The sequence below is a fragment of the Salmo trutta genome, chromosome 14 (assembly GCF_901001165.1).
Source record: "Salmo trutta chromosome 14, fSalTru1.1, whole genome shotgun sequence".
Lineage (NCBI taxonomy): Eukaryota > Metazoa > Chordata > Actinopteri > Salmoniformes > Salmonidae > Salmo > Salmo trutta.
Genome location: NC_042970.1, coordinates 34,120,102 through 34,136,834, shown reverse-complemented (window position 1 = coordinate 34,136,834; position 16,733 = coordinate 34,120,102). Strand labels below are relative to the sequence as shown.

The window sequence follows — 16,733 nt, the reverse complement described above, 5'->3', positions numbered from 1 at the left end:
TATTTGGAAATAGCTACGGGATGATTAATCAATATCGTCAATACCATTTATTTGACGTTTTTAAATAAAATTATATATTTGTAGCTACATTTTATGTAAATACCTGCAGTCAACTTGTGCAATACGTTAGGAGATAACCACATCATTTTTCATTATGAAGCTTACCGGTAGTTCCGAGTCACGTGGTGTTTGTTAACAAGCACACAATGACGAGAGACCAGAGCCTTGTGAGTCACTCACTGTTGTGCAGCATGTGCCACAGGAGCGTGCTAGTTGAAGTATGGAATTCACAACTAAATGTTTGCCAGGTAGATATCTTATAACTATTACATTAACTGTCTAAAATGTGCTAAATGCTCTGCAGTTGTACGTTTGGTTTGTTAATTTAGTAGCTAGTTAGGTATCTAGCTAAGTGGGTAGCTTCTTCCAAAATCAAGCTTCGCTTGGTAGCCTAACACCAGAGGATCCCCTCCTGGAGCAAGAGCCATGCTGTCTAATATTTGTTTTTCAGTTCTGCCCACAAATTTTCTATAAGATTGAGGTCAGGTCTTTGTGATGGCCACTCCAATACCTTGACTTTGTTGTTCTTAAGCCATTTTGGCACAACTTTGGAAGTATGCTTGGGGTCATTGTCCATTTGGAAAACCCATTTGTGACCAAGCTTTAACTTCCTTACTGATGTCTTGAGATGTTGCTTCAATATATCCATATAATTTTCCGCCCTCATGATGCCATCTATTTTGTGAAGTGCACCAGTCCCTCCTGCAGAAAAGCACCCCCACAACATGATCCTGCCACCCCCGTGCTTCATGGTTGGGATGGTGTTCTTCGGCTTACAAGACTCCCCCTTTTTCCTCCAAACATAATGATGTTCATTATGGCCAAACAGTTTTATTTTTGTTTCATCAGACCAGAGGACATTTCTCCAAAAAGTATGATCTTGTCCCCATGTGCAGTTGCAAACCATAGTCTGTCTTTTTTATGGTGGTTTTGGAGCAGTGGCTTCTTCCTTGCTGAGCGACCTTTCAGGTTATGTCGATATAGGACTCGTTTTACTGTGGATATAGATACTTTTGTACCTGTTTCCTCCAGCATCTTCACAAGGTCCTTTGTTGTTGTTCTGGGATTGAGTTGCACTTTTCGCACCAAAGTACAATCCATTCTAGGAGACAGAACGTGTCTCCTTCCTGAGAGGTATGACGGCTGCGTGGTCCCATGGTGTTTATTCTTGCGTACTATTGTTTGTACAGATGAATGTGGTACCTTCAGGCGTTTGGAAATTGCTCCCAAGGATGAACCAAACTTGTGGAGGTCTACAATTGTTTTCTGAGGTATTTGGCTGATTTCTTTTTGATTTTCCCATGATGTCAAGCAAAGAGGCACTGAGTTTAAGGTAGGCCTTGAAATACATCCACAGGTACACCTCCAATTGACTCAAATTATGTCAATTGGCCCATCAGAAGCTTCTAAAGCATGACATAACTTTCTGGAATTTTCCAAGCTGTTTAAAGGCACAGTCAACTTAATGTATGTAAACTTCTGACCCACTGGAATTGTGATACAGTGAATTAAAAGTGAAATAATCTGTCTGTAAACAATTGTTCGAAAAATTACTTGTCATGCACAAAGTAGATGTCCTAACCGACTTGCCAAAACTATTGTTTGTTAACAAGAAATTTGTGGAGTGGTTGAAAAACGAGTTTTAATGACTCCAATCTAAGTGTATGAAAACTTCCGACTTCAACTGTATGTGACCATTAAAATTTTGTTTGATTTAATCTCTACTCTATAGTACTGTACTGTATTGTACTGACTAGGGATTTACACCGGTAACCGGGATCCCGGCACATAAAATGACAAGACCCGGAAAATTACAAAAATATTCCCCAATGTTGCACTAGTGCAATTCCACAAAATACACATGCACAGCAGCTGATTGGAAAAAATTAAATAGCACATTATTCAAACAGATTGTCACATGGAAATCTTTAGCCTAGTGTATTTACATCACACAGTCGGTATAAATTCAAAGCACATAATTGATACTGCCGGACTGCACACAAGGCCCAAATGCAGTTTAGAGTTCTCATCAGAACTGGAAATGTGATCCTGATCAGACCCAACTCCGGTGAGCTGAAGCCCGATTCCATGCCTGGTTTGACATCACAAAAATTAAATGAGCCGAACTTGAAAAAAAGCTGGATTTCTAGAATCAGTGCGCTATATTTATTTAAACTGGTGTTGAGAAAAACGCGGCGGAGGTGGGCGGAAGTGGAGTGAGGAAACAAGGAAACAGCCATTGGGCCTAGACACCTTAGTTATGATCAACTGAATTATGAAAATATTTAAATAATGTAGGCTAATGCAATTTAAGGCATGTATCAAATTCTTGCTTATACTGAAACCCCCATCCAACTGTTATGCTAATTTGAAGCAATGTTGTGTGTGTGCTTACCTAGATTATCATTTCAGCACTGTTTTGACTGGGACAGCGAGACAAGAGTGGGGGAATCGTCTAGATAAATCAATGTCAGCTTTTTGTTTTCACTGAATCTCTGTTTGGATATGTGGTAACAATTAGGCATGGGAATTGTTAGCTAAGTTGAGGTCAGTGGTAATGATTTTTATTCTAGTTTGCTCATATATTAGCTGATTACAGTGATTGATTTTGCTAGCATGTTATACAAGTCTGCTTGCACTTAACTCACGTAGTAGCCTGTCCTACTCCCGACCAAAAGCCTGTGACTTTTCAGATAATCAATCACTGTAATTTTGTTTCACTGAATCTCAATCATGGTTTTCAATTGGTAGTTACAGTCTTGTCCCATGACTGCTACTCCCGTACAGCCACGGGAGAGGCGAAGGTCGAGAGCCGTGCGTCCTTCGAAACACAACCCAGCCGAGCCGCACTGCTTCTTGACACAATGCCCGCTTAACCCGGAAGCCAGCCGCACCAATGTGTCGGAGGAAACACCGTACACCTGGCGACTGTGTCAGGGTGCACTGCGCCCGGCCAGCCACAGAAGTCGCTAGAGTGCGATGGGTCAAGAATATCCCTGCCGGCCAAACCCTCCCCTAACCTGGATGACGGGCCAATTGTGTGCAGCCCCATGGGTCTCCCGGTCGCGGCCGGCTGCGACAGAGCTTGGAGTCGAACCAGGATCCCTAGTGGTAGCACTGCGATGCAGTTTCTTAGACCACTGTGCCACTCGGGAGGCCTGTAGTAGCCTTTATATAGCCTTATTTATAGCCTAGGCTATTGTCCTAATGTCCCAATCCTGACTCGTGTCTTGGATTGCTGCCCTTATGAGAGCTTCGGTAGAGAATGTGTTATGATTAAATAATATGAGAGTAGATATTGTAGCAGGTTCAAGGGTGTGGGGTTTCTTCGTCACCAAGTTTAATAACCAAACACGCACAAGGAGCACAACTAGAATGCAAATGGGAAGTTTATTAGGGAGTTTTGCACACTTGGGAAAAGTGGGGAATTCACCAACCATTTCACAGTCCACAATCCGGTCTCGTTGTCTGTTCCGTTCTCTAGGAGTAACCCTAAAACTTGGGTCCTCAGCCAAACCGGTTCAGTACACAGTGGGGGTAATCAGACAGATATTTCTCTTTCTTCTCACACTCTTCATAACACATGCTTCCCTCTCCATTCTCTGCCCCTTTGTGCAGGCCGCTTCCTCTTTTATCCCCAAGCACTCCCGGGTTTAACTTGTTGCGGATTAGTGGGACGCTAGCAATTTCCGGTGAAATTGCAGAGCGCCAAATTCAAATGAAATTACTATAAATATTAAACTTTCATGAAATCACAAGTGCAATACATCAAAATAAAGCTTAACTTGTTGTTAATCCAGCCGCCGTGTCAGATTTCAAAAAGGCTTTACGGCGAAAGCAAACCATGCGATTATCTGAGGACAGTGCCCAGCACACAAATGCATAACAAATCATTTTCAACCAGGGAGTTGCGACACGAAAGTCAGAAATAGCGATATAATATATGCCTTACCTTTGAAGATCTTCTTCTGTTGGCACTCCAAAAGGTCCCAGTTACATTACAAATGGTCCTTTTGTTCGATAAAGTCCTGCTTTATATCCATAAAAACTCAGTTTAGCTGGCGCACTTCAGTCAATAATCCACTCAGTTTCCCTCCTTCAAAATGCATACAAAATGAATCCCAAACGTTACCAATAAACTTATCCAAACAAGTCAATCAACGTTTATAATCAAACAATAGGTACTCTAATACGCAAATAAACAATAAAATTTAAGACGGAGAATCGTTATTGTCTTTACCGGAGAAAATACCAAAGAACACGCTCTCATTCACGCGCTTGGAAACACTATAGCCAAAATGGGAGCCACCTAGAAAAACTACAGTTTCTGGCTCATTTTTCCAAAAACCAGCCTGAAACTCTTTCTAAAGACTGTTGACATCTAGTGGAAGCCCTAGGAACGGCAATCAGCAAGATTTCGCCCTATTATAAAAGTGCCAGCCATTGAAATCAGTGGTAGGATGAATTTGTTTGGGGGGGATGGTTTGTCCTCGGGGTTTCGCCTGCCATTTCAGTTCTGTTATACTCACAGACATTATTTTAACAGTTTTAGAAACTTTAGAGTGTTTTCTATCCAAATCAATTATATGTATATCCTAGATTCTGGGCCTGAGTAGCAGGCAGTTTACTTTGGGCACGCTTTTCATCCGGACGTCAAAATACCGCCCCCTATCCCAAAGAAGTTAATGACCCACAGGCTCACCTTGTTGGGGCATGAAGTCCATATAAGGCTCAGGGGTGGAGCCAGTGGGCTGCCAGGTATCTCCCTTCAATCACCACTCCCCTCACCTCTCCCTGCCGTCTGCCACTATGGTAATTTTTTAAACAGAGTTGGTCTCCGTTAAGATACCTTCATATTTGAAAAATTTCCTCTCTTCATCTGACTGTTATTCATGAGCTGATCTGCTATCTGTATAATCATCAACTCGATTTTGACAAATAGGAGATATTCTGTCATTAGTTGGAGGTTATCTAGCAAGCTTACAACTTTGGTAATTTGACTTTTGTTTGACTGCCGTTACAAAGTTTGTATATATCGACAATGCTATAGCCTACTGAGGGTGTCGTCTGTGTGTCCTGAACGCACGCTTTTACGAGAGAGCCTTTGCCTACCGCTGAAATGCTCTGAATTAATTGAGGATAACTCTCAGAATATATGAACCACCTGTTTCGCAATTCACAACAGTCATTGGCGATCGAAGTTACTCTATCATTACTTAACATCAGTTTCACTTGCTGTGAAATCTTTACATAGTGGTGCAGCCAAGCCGGCAAGTAGCCTAGTGGTTAGAATGTTGGACTAGTAACCGAAAGGTTGCAAGATCGAATCTCCGAGCTGACAAGGTAAAAATCTGTCGTTCTGCCCCTGAACAAGGCAGTCATTGAAAATAAGAATTTGTTCTTAACTGACTTGCCTAGTTAAATAAAGAAAAAAAATATGACAGTCTTATTTCGGGAGAACTCTGGCACAGTGACCATATCTTGGTTTTAAATGGGCACTTCAGATTTTTGAGGTATTTCCTGGGAATTATCCCCTATATTGAAACTTGTTCTATTTCGGCAAAATATTAATCCCTAGTACTGATCTATACTCTTCTTTATTGTACTGTACGTTACAGTACAATACCGTATAGCACTACAGTACAGTAAAAAGTAGAGTAGAGTTTAGGTCAGTACTGTTCTCGGATGCACCCCTGGATGCACGTTTTGTTTTTTGCCGTAGCACTACACAGCTGATTCAAATAATTCAAGCTTGATGATGAGTTGATTATTTGAATCAGCTGTGTAGTATTTGTATTTATTATGGATCCCCATTAGCTTCTGCCAAGGCAGCATGTACTCTTCCTGGGGTCCAGCAAAATAGTGGTAGTTATACATATTAAAAACATTACAATACATTCATAACAGATTGCTCAACATATTAAGTGTATGCCCTTAGGCCTCTACTCTACTACCACTTATCTATAACACAAAATCCATGTGTGTGTATGTTATCGTTTGTTTGTATGCATGTGTCAATGTTTCTGTTGCTTCAAGGTCCCCGCTGTTCCATAAGGTGTATTTTTATCATTTTTTTTTAAATCTAATTTTACTGCTGGCATGAGTTACTTCATGTGGAATAGAGGTCCATGTGGTCATGGCTCTATGTAGTACTGTGCGCCTCCCATAGTCTGTTCTGGACTTGGGTGCTAGGGCAAAAACCAAAACATGCTCTCAGGGGGGGCCCCAAGACCGAGTTTGGGAAACCCTGCAGTAGAGCACACTAGAGTACAGTGTAATTTACTGTATTGTACTGAACTGAACTCTACTCTTCTGTACTGTACTGTACTGAACTGTACTCTACTGTACTGAACTGTACTCTACTGTACTGAACTGTGCTGGACTGTACTGCACTCTATTGCGCCCTACTGTGCTATACTGTGATGTCAACTTGTAAAACATAGACATTTGTGATTGTTGCACGTCATGAAGAAATACATTCAAACATTTGGTTTTATTCATTTATGAATTTGACATGTCATGGTATATCCTTGTATGTAACAATGTCACATGGATATTTGAATTTCATTTAGAAATAATTCAAGAATATTATAACCATGCCCATCCCTAGAACACACCCCATCTCTGATGAGATGTAGTGTTTCAATCAAACACCAAGGCCTGTTCTGAGCCTAGCACATGATTTGAGAATCTACTGTTATCAACACTTAAATCATTTCAGCTCTAGCGAGTATTTTTTTCTTGCCTTGGCATTTGTCATGCTTCTGTGATAACTTTAGGGTGTATATTACTTGTACATGCTATAAGAATGTCAGTAAGTGACCTTGATACATGATCATGCTAGATGTATTATGGTGTCCTCCTACCTCTTAGCTCTTTTCAGTTAGTAGTTGGGCATAAGATGTCGGAGGATAAAGGCTGTAAACGACACACTACTTTATCTCTTTAAACTCGGCGGACAGAGCATCCAGTCCAACAGCACTTGCTGAGACTATTAGATATGAAGTGGTGCTCTGAGCTATGCCTACTTCTTTCTTTGTGTGTGTTTGTTTGCAAATCACAAACAAAAGTTTGAACCACTTGATCGTTTCCTGTTTTTTGCTTTGTTTCTCTGGGTGTGCTTCATTTTCTCAGCAGTGGTCTCAGGGGCAGAGACCTTTTTAATGTGTTGAAAACAACAGTTCACATATCAAGCCATGTTTGTGATCCGGAGGGTCATAAAGGTCTCTTTTTTCATTTTCTGTCAACAGCCAAAGACATTGCCAATGAAGTGGAGGCCAACGAGAAGGCCAGGAACCAACTTCGGGGGAAAACCAAACGTGTACGTACCAATACCTGATCAAAGCATCTCTGACTTGTGCCACAGGACCCCCGGATACTTTTTGTTGTTTCCAACATGACAATATGTTCAATAAAAGGCGTTGTCCTTGTAAATAACCTTGTCTAGTGTGTTCTTGAAACGCAAATGATCACTCTACAGTACATGTTTTTCTTGTTTGTCCAACTGTGTTGCAGGCCATGGACTTCTCAAAGAATCAAAGTGTGGGGAAAATTGACGAGATGCATTCAACTTACAGTAAGTCATCTCTGTGGTGCACTTCCACCATTGATCTGTTGTCAGTGGGAGTTCAGAATTGTTTTCTGAAAGCCTTTTCTCTATTGACTTCAGCACTGCGTTGTGTATTATTGTCTACATTCGACTCAGTTGACAGTGGATCCCTGTTTTGTTCCTCAGTGAATCTGAATGATTACTCCTGGTGAGGGATTGGCATGGAAATAGTTTAGTTTAGCAGCATCACTGGGCTCTGAGTGTATTCTCACTCTTGTGTTTTAATTTGCACTGGTGCAAAGTATTCATGAATTCATGAATAGTAAACCTGGCCCCTCAGTCTTAGATACTGAAACACTGCAGTGGGCGCTAATAGTTCAGAGTGCTTAGTCATTCCAGTCCATTCCACCAGAGTGGTGCACTCACTTTAGTCCTTGTAGCAGTTTAGCAGAAAAAGCTGAGAGCTGTGAAGTCAATCAGGCCATAACCCAAGAGAAGAGGAGTGGCTCTCACATTCACAGATTGGATCAAAACAGTGGGAGTGCAACAGGGGTGCATCGTTGATCCTGCTTCATTATGTGGAGAGGCCCTCATACGGCTAAGGACCAACTCGGGCGGAGAGAATTGCCAGGAAGACCATACGCTCCCCTGATAGCTGTGTTACTGAATATCTGAGAAGGCCTCTATCTGGAGGGGCTGTTTGAAAGTGCACCTGAGGGAGTGAAGATGTGCTGGAGATGTGCTGAAGTGATTAAGCATCAGGGACTGTCACTGCAGCAGACATTACACCATGAAGAGGAGGAAATGTTTAGGTTTGCTGGGGTATTTCAGTGTCTCTTTGGGGAATAACTCTGAGGTGTAATAGACTTTACCCAGCAGGAGGAATCTGAGCCAGATTGTGTTTGCTTTACCGGACAGAGGGAGAGAGAGAGTTTGTTAGTTAAAGTGCTGTGATAGCAAGCGGAGGATGAAAGGTGGGAGGAACTAGAAATAGCTTGGTGGAGCTAACTTTGAGAAAGGGGGATATTGAAATATTGATGTGACTCACAGAGGGGTGTTCTTTAAATAGCTGGAGTGCTGTGATAACTGTGATCAGTCAGGCCAGGGCCGGCCCGCCCAAGTAGTATCGTGATACCACAGGGAAAACATTTGGAGTGTCCTAGAGTTCTGTTCGCCCCGTCCCCCGACTCTTGTTCCCGTTTTCATAATGTACGTGCTACACAAAACGTTTTCTACTCAACACAACACCTTGAGATGTTTCTACAACTTCATTGGAGTCCACCTGTGGTAAATTCAATTGATTGGACATGATTTGGAAAGGCACATACCTGTCTATATATGGTCCCACAGTTGACAGTGCATGTCAAAGCAAAAACCAAGCCATGAGGTTGAAGGAATTGTCCGTAGAGCACCGAGACAGGATTGTGTCGAGGCACAGATCTGTGGAAGGGTACGAAAACATGTTTGCAGCATTGAAGGTCCCCGAGAACACAGTAACCTCTATCATTCTTAAATGGAAGAAGTTTGGAACCAGCAAGACTCTTCCTAGAGCTGGCAGCCTGACCGAACTGAGCAATTGAGGGAGAAGGGCCTTGGTCAGGGAGGTGACCAAGAACCCAATGGTCACTCTGAGAGAGCTCCAGAGTTCATCTGTGGAGACGGGAGAACCTTCCAGAAGGACAACCATCTCTGCAGTGCTCCACCAATCATGCCTTTATGGTTGAGTGGCCAGACGGAAGCCACTTCTCAGTAAAAGGCACATGGCAGCCCGCTTGGTGTTTGCCAAAAGGCACCTAAAGTACTCAGACCACGAGAAAACAACAATATTCTCTGTTCTGATGAAACCAAGATTGAACTCTTTGGCCTGAATACCAAGCGTCATGTCTGAAGGAAACCTGGCACCATCCCTACGGTGAAGCATGGTGGTGGCAGCATCATGATGTGGGAGACTAGTCAGGATCAATGGAAAAATGAACGGAGCAAAGGAATCCTTGATGAAAACCTGCTGCAGAGCGCTCAGACTGGGGCGAAGGTTCACCTTCCAACAGGACAACGACCCTAAGCACACAGCCAAGACAACGCAGGAGTGGCTTCGGGACAAGTCTCGGAATGTCCTTGTGTGCTCCAGTCAGAGCCCGGGCTTGAACCCGATCAAACATCTCTGGAGAGACCTGAAAATAGCTGTGCAGTGATGCTCCTCATCCAACCTGACAGAGCTTGAGAGGATCTGCAGAGAAGAATGGGATAAACTCCCCAAATGCAGGTGTGCCAAGCTTGTGGCGTCATACCCAAGAACACTCAAGGCTGTAATCACTGCCAAATGTGCTTCAACTAAGTACTGAGTAAAGGGTCTGAATACTTTGCTTTGTCATTGTGGGGTATTGTGTGTAGATTGATGAGGGGAAAAAAACTATTTAATCCATTTTAGAATAAGGCTGTAACACAAAAAAAAATGGAAAAATTCAAGGGGTCTGAATACTTTCCGAATGCACTGTATATTCATAATGATCTGAATGTCATTGTGGCAGGAAGGGAAAAAAGACTGCAAGAAACCTTTACTCTTCAGTAAACAGAACCACACAGACTGTCCCTCCCTCACACAATCTGTCTCCCTCTCTCATCAACACACACACCATTCTCTCTCCCACAAACGCATACACACGCTGCTCCCAACTTTAAAAACGTTAGGCACCAAATAGAATTTAAGGAGCACCAAAAAGAGAGATTTTTGATATAGTTTAGGCATCCATTCAGCCTATATGAAACCTACAGTACCTTTTGAAGCCCATTACATTTTAGTCATTTAGCAGACACTCTTATCCAGAGCGACTTACAGTAGTGAATGCATACATTTCATACATTTTTTCCCCCCCGTACTGGTCCCCCGTGGGAATCGAACCCACAACCCTGGCGTTGCAAACACCATGCTCTACCAACTGAGCCACACGGGACCATGTCATGAGTAGTGAAGCAGACACATTTCCTTTCTTCTTGTGCCAATCAAATTTGCCTAGACCTACTGTCACGTTAGCAGGTTATTAGCTAGGTAACATGACAGAACAATGTTGTTTATCAAACCAATACTTAGTGAGCCATAATTCGTTTAAAATGGCCCATGACATGGTTTGTGAAATTGTATAAAATGCGGGCAAAAAATGTAGCTCCAGTAATATGGGTCATATTTTTTTTACTGTTTGAGCTTGAGACAAGATGTTTTCTTTGCTGTGAAGCTGCAAGCATACCTGTTGCGCAGCGGTACTCTATTTGACCTCCCTGGCACTTGGAGGCTGCATGACAGCGAACTTGCAATGCCTACTCCGACTGGCCTGTGCCAATGGTTATATCAGCTCTGCATGCTACTCCAGTGTATCAAATGTACAAATGTAACAACAGTAGACTAATCAGGGAATACATCCCCGTGTGCTGTCACGGACCAATTATATTTTTAAAACTGATTGAGCAATAGATGTGCAGGAAGAGCAGATGGAGAAAAGCAGGTGAGTAATGGCTGGAAAGGGAGGCAGCTGCCTGCTGGCTTTTCAACTCTTACACGTTATATATGCACATGAAAGTGAAGTGGACATTATTGGACCGACACTTACAAGAGACTAGTTTGCTTAAAAATATTCAACAGAATTTATAAACAAAACTGTATTAACATTTTATAAGAAGCACCAGTGGGATCTTTAGTTTGGTTGAGCCGAAATACATTTGTTAGTATCATGTGAAACGGTACTACGGTATTCTAAAATGTTGGTATCATAAGTATCATGAAGTTTTAGTACCGTGATATTACCTTGGTACCGGTTTACCGTGCAACACACAGTGACAGACAGACAGATATAGGCACACACATACACAGGAACACAGTGCTGGCCACATGCAGTAGGTTGTAGCAGTTTCGCTATCACTTCCAAACGTGAGAAAGATTGCCACTCTTAATAAATGTACCTTCCACCCTCAGTGTGTTATTGTTGTATTACTGAATAGCAGGACCATCGAACAATGCCAAACCAAACAGATATCTGTCAATGGAGACCAGTGTTATTATTTCCCCTCAAAAGTAAGCTGCAGCTTGCTCCTGTGCCCTTGGCAGGGTATGGTAGTAATCTGTCAGCCCTGGGCCTTCCCAGGGGCACACTGAATTATTCTGGCTCCACACTGCTTAACATATACACTATACAGTGTATAACACCATATGTACCTCATACACTATTTTCCTCTGCATATGTTTCTCATTCATCAAACATCTGAGATACATAACAAGCCACTTATTTGTACTGAGGCAATCAAATCTAAATAAAATTGTATTTGTCACATGCGTTGTAAACAACCGGTGTAGACTAACAGTGAAATGCTTACTTGTTGGCTCTTTCCAATAATGCAGAGAGAAAGAAAATAGAGAAATAATAGAAAAGTAAAACACGCTATAATAAATACACAACGATAACTTTGACTCTGTACACTGTGTATATAGCAATGTCCCAGGGGTAAGAAGTAATTGAGGTAGATATGTACATATAACTAGGAATAAATGGACAGATAATAAACAGTAGCAGCAGTGCATTTTATCAGTCGAAAATGTTAGTGCAAAAAGTGTCAATGCAGATAGTCCGAGTAGCTATTTGGTTAACTATTTAAATAACTATTAAGCAGTCTTATGGCTTGGGGGTAGAGGCTGTTCAGGGTCCTGTTGGTTCCAGACTTGATGCATCGGTACTGCTTACCGTGCGGAAGCAGAGAGAACAGTCTATGAATTGGGTGGCTGGAGTATTTGACCATTTTTAGGGCCTTGCTCTGACACCGCCTGGTCTATACCAGGCGGTGTCAGGTCCTGGATGGCAGGGAACTCGACCCCAGTGATGTACTGGGCAATACGCACTACCCACTAGTGCCTTGCGGTCGTAGGCCAAGCAGTTGCCATACCAAGCGGTGTTGCAGCCAGTCAAGATGCTCTCAATGGTGAAGCTGTAGAACTCTTTCAGCCCCCCTAAGGGGAAGAGCCATTGTCGTGCCCTCTTCATGACTATGTTGGTGTGTGTGGACCGTGATAGATCCTTAGTGAAGTGGACACCGAAGAACTTGAAGCTCTCGACCCACTCCACTACAGTTTCATCAATATGAATGGGGCCGTGCTCGGTCCTCCGTTTCCTGTAGTCCTCAATCAGCTCATGTCAGTGAAGTGTATTTCTTGCAAACTCAAAACCCAACAATGCATAAATCAATAATCAGTTCCAATACCATATTTACAGTGTGCAGGGATACTGGAGTGTTGGAGGCGGATACTGTGTATATATAGGCGTAATGTGAATAGGCAAAATGATTTAAGATAAACAAGCAGAGTAGCAGCAGCTTGTATGTGAGTGGGTGTGCATGTGTGTAGAGTCAGTATAAATGTATTGTGAGATTGAGCAGATGGTGGATGGAGTGAGTGTGTAGGACCCTGTGAGTGTGGATAGATACAGTGCAAAAATAAAAGGTCAATAAAGATACAAGGTTAACTCAGTCCATGTAGCTATTTTGTTATATTGTGTATAGGTCAGTTACAAAAACAAATCTGTTTAATCAATTTAATTCCATTTTTAACACAACAATATTTGGAAAAAGTCAAGGGGTGTGAATACTTTCTGAAGGCAGTGTGTGTGTGTGTGTGTGTGTGTGTGTGTGTGTGTGTGTGTGTGTGTGTGTGTGTGTGTGTGTGTGTAACTTTTTCTAATTTGGAATACAAACTAGAGGCCATCAGTAACTTGTTCAAGAGGAATGACAGTTATTGGCCTACTGTATATGTGGCACTGTTATAACCAGTCTCACTTTAACCCACATATCCATTGCCCTGTTTGACCTAGACACTTGAAATGTTGTATATCGGTGTCTTTTCTCATGCTAAACAAATTTGCCTCAAGGACACAAGGTCCTCCAGACTAGATTTTCCTCCATCTTGGACATTTTGGAAAACCTTTGAAATACCAAATTCGGTATGTAGGCCCATGGTTTTAGAAAAGCTAAGGGATTGGTAAGAGATGGCTGAGTTATTGATTAATTAGGAAATCAGTTGGTTTTTAGAAAAAATGGCTGCTGCGTTCAAATATGGCCGCACCGTGCCTATAGATGCACGTTAGCACGTATGCTAATGGTACATATCCTCTTACATCTAGACGTTCCGCTAGCGGAAGACCTGCTCCAATATCCAATGATAGGCGTGGCGCGAATTACAAATTCCTCAAAAATACAAAAACTTCCATTTTTCAAACATATGACTATTTTACACCATTTTAAAGACAAGACTCTCGTTAATCTAACCACACTGTCCGATTTCAAAAAGGCTTTACAACGAAAGCAAAACATTAGATTATGTCAGCAGAGTACCCAGCCAGAAATAATCAGACACCCATTTTTCAAGATAGCATATAATGTCACAAAAAACAAAACCACAGCTAAATGCAGCGCTAACCTTTTGATGATCTTCATCAGATGACACGCCTAGGACATTATGTTATACAATACATGCATGTTTTGTTCAATCAAGTTCATATTTATATCAAAAACCAGCTTTTTACATTAGCATGTGACGTTCAGAACTAGCATACCCACCGAAAACTTCCGGTGAATTTACTAAATTACTCACGATAAACGTTCACAAAAAACATAACAATTATTTTAAGAATTATAGATACAGAACTCCTTTATGCACTCGCTATGTCCGATTTTAAAATAGCTTTTCGGTGAAAGCACATTTTGCAATATTCTGAGTAGATAGCACGCCATCACAGGCTAGCTATTTTGACACCCACCAAGTTTGACCCTCACCAAACTCCGATTTACTATTAGAAAAGTTTGATTACCTTTCCTGTTCTTCGTCAGAATGCACTCCCAGGACTTTTACTTCAATAACAAATGTTGGTTTGGTTCAAAATAATCCATAGTTATATCCAAATAGCGCCGTTTTGTTCGTGCGTTCAAGACACTATCCAAGGGTGACGAAGAGTTACGCGCCCGACGCGTTTCGTGACAAAAAAATTCTAAATATTTCATTACCGTACTTCCAAGCATGTCAACCGCTGTTTAAAATCAATTTTTATGCTATTTTTCTCGTAAAAAAACGATAATATTCCGACCGGGAGTCGTTGTTTACGTTCAAAGACGAAAGAATAAAAACATGGGGTCGTCCTGTGCACGCGCCTCAGTCTCATAGTACTCTGACCGACAACTATCCAAACGCGCTAAAGTTTTTCAGCCAGGGCCTTCAAAGCCACGATTCAGCTTTTTGCCGCCTTCTGAGAGCCTATGGGAGCCGTAGGAAGTGTAACGTAACAGCAGAGATCCCTTGTTTTGGATAGAGATGGCCAAGAAATGGTCAGACAGGGTACTTCCTGTAAGGAATCTTCTCAGGTTTTGGCCTGCCAAATGAGTTCTGTTATACTCACAGACACCATTCAAACAGTTTTAGAAACTTTGGAGTGTTTTCTATCCAAAGCTAATAATTATATGCATATTCTAGTTTCTGGGCAGGAGTAATAATCAGATTAAATCGGGTACGTTTTTTATCCGGCCGTGAAAATACTGCCCCCTATCCATAACAAGTTAAACTTTAAAAATCTTTTCATTAACAATAAGTCAGGTTAACTCCAGATTTGGTATATAGACTCAGTGAATTAGTCTCTAATGAATTTGAGAATGATTCGTTTCTAGGTTTGGACAATATACCGTATATACAGTGCATTTGGAAAGTATTCAGACCCCTTTACTTTTTCCACCTTTTGTTATGTTACAGTATTATTCTAAAATTGATTAAACAAAATGAGTTCCTCATGAATCTACACACAATGCCCCATAATGACAAAGCGAAAACAAGTTTTTGAAATATTTGCAAATGTATTAAAAATAAAAATCTGAATACATAACGATTCAGACCCTTTCCTATGAGACTCGAAATTGAGTTTAATGTCATCCTATTTCCATTGATCATCCTTGAGATGTTTCTACAACTTGATTGGAGTCCACCTGTGGTAAATTCAATTGATTGGACATGATTTGGAAATTCACACACATGTCTATATAAGGTCCCACAGTTGACAGTGCATGTCAGATCAAAAACTAACCCATGAGGTTGAAGGAATTGTCCGTAGAGCTCTGAGACAGGATTGTGTCGAGGCACAGATCTGGGGAAGGGTACGAAATAATGTCTGTGGCATTAAATGTCCCCAAGAACACAGTGGCCTCCATTCTTAAATGGAAGAAGTTTGGAACCAACAAGACACTTCCTAGAGCTGGCCACCCGCCAAACTGAGAAATTGGGGGGGGGGGGGGGGGGGGGCTTGGTCAGGGAGGTGACCAAGAACCCGATGGTTCGATGGCCAAGATTGAACTCTTTGGCCTGAAGGCCAAACGTCATTTCTGGAGGAAACCTAGTACCATTCCTACGTTGAAGCATGGTGGTAGCAGCATCATGCTGTGGGGATATTTTTCAACGGCAGGGACTGGGAGACTAGTCAGGATCGAGGTAAAGATGAATGGAGCAAAGTACAGAGAGATCCTTGATGATAAAAAAAACTCCAGAGCCACTCCAGAGCATTCAGGACCTCAGACTGGGGTGAAGGTTCACCTAACAACAGGACAACGACCCTAAGCACACAGCCAGGACAACACTGGAGTGGCTTCGGGACAAGTCTCTGAATGTCTTTCGGGTACAAGCCCGGACTTGACCCCGACCAAACTTCTCTGGAGAGACTTGAAAATAGCTGTTGAGCGACGCTCCCCATCCAACCTGACAGAGCTTGAGAGGATCTGCAGAGAAGAATGGGACAAACTCCCCAAATACAGATGTGCCAAGCTTATAGCATTATACCGAAAAAGATTTGAGGCTGTAATCGCTGCCAAAGGTGCTTCAACAATGTACTGAGTAAAGGGTCTGAATACCTATGTAAGGCATAATTTCAGTTTTTTATTTGTAATAAATTTGCAAAAGTTTCAATAATCCTGTTTCATTATGGGGTTTTGTGTATAGACTGAGTGCGAAAAATCTGTAATGCAGTTTTCTTTTGATAAATTCAAGCGGTCTGAATACTTTCCGAATGCATTGTACCATATATCGGGTATTTGGAAATAGCCACGGGATGGTTTTTCA

At 41.9% G+C, this 16,733-nt stretch overlaps 1 protein-coding gene across 3 annotated transcripts in view; it reads left to right on the top strand.

Moving 5' to 3' along the window:
- rad18 (RAD18 E3 ubiquitin protein ligase) overlaps positions 1–16,733 on the top strand; it is an 83,136-nt gene that overhangs the window by 14,834 nt on the left and 51,569 nt on the right. For all 3 annotated transcript variants that reach the window (XM_029775432.1, XM_029775434.1, XM_029775433.1), the window contains exons 8-9: positions 7,311–7,381; positions 7,576–7,636. In XM_029775432.1, the coding sequence (XP_029631292.1) occupies positions 7,311–7,381; positions 7,576–7,636 (132 nt within the window). The remainder of the gene's footprint in view (positions 1–7,310; positions 7,382–7,575; positions 7,637–16,733) is intronic.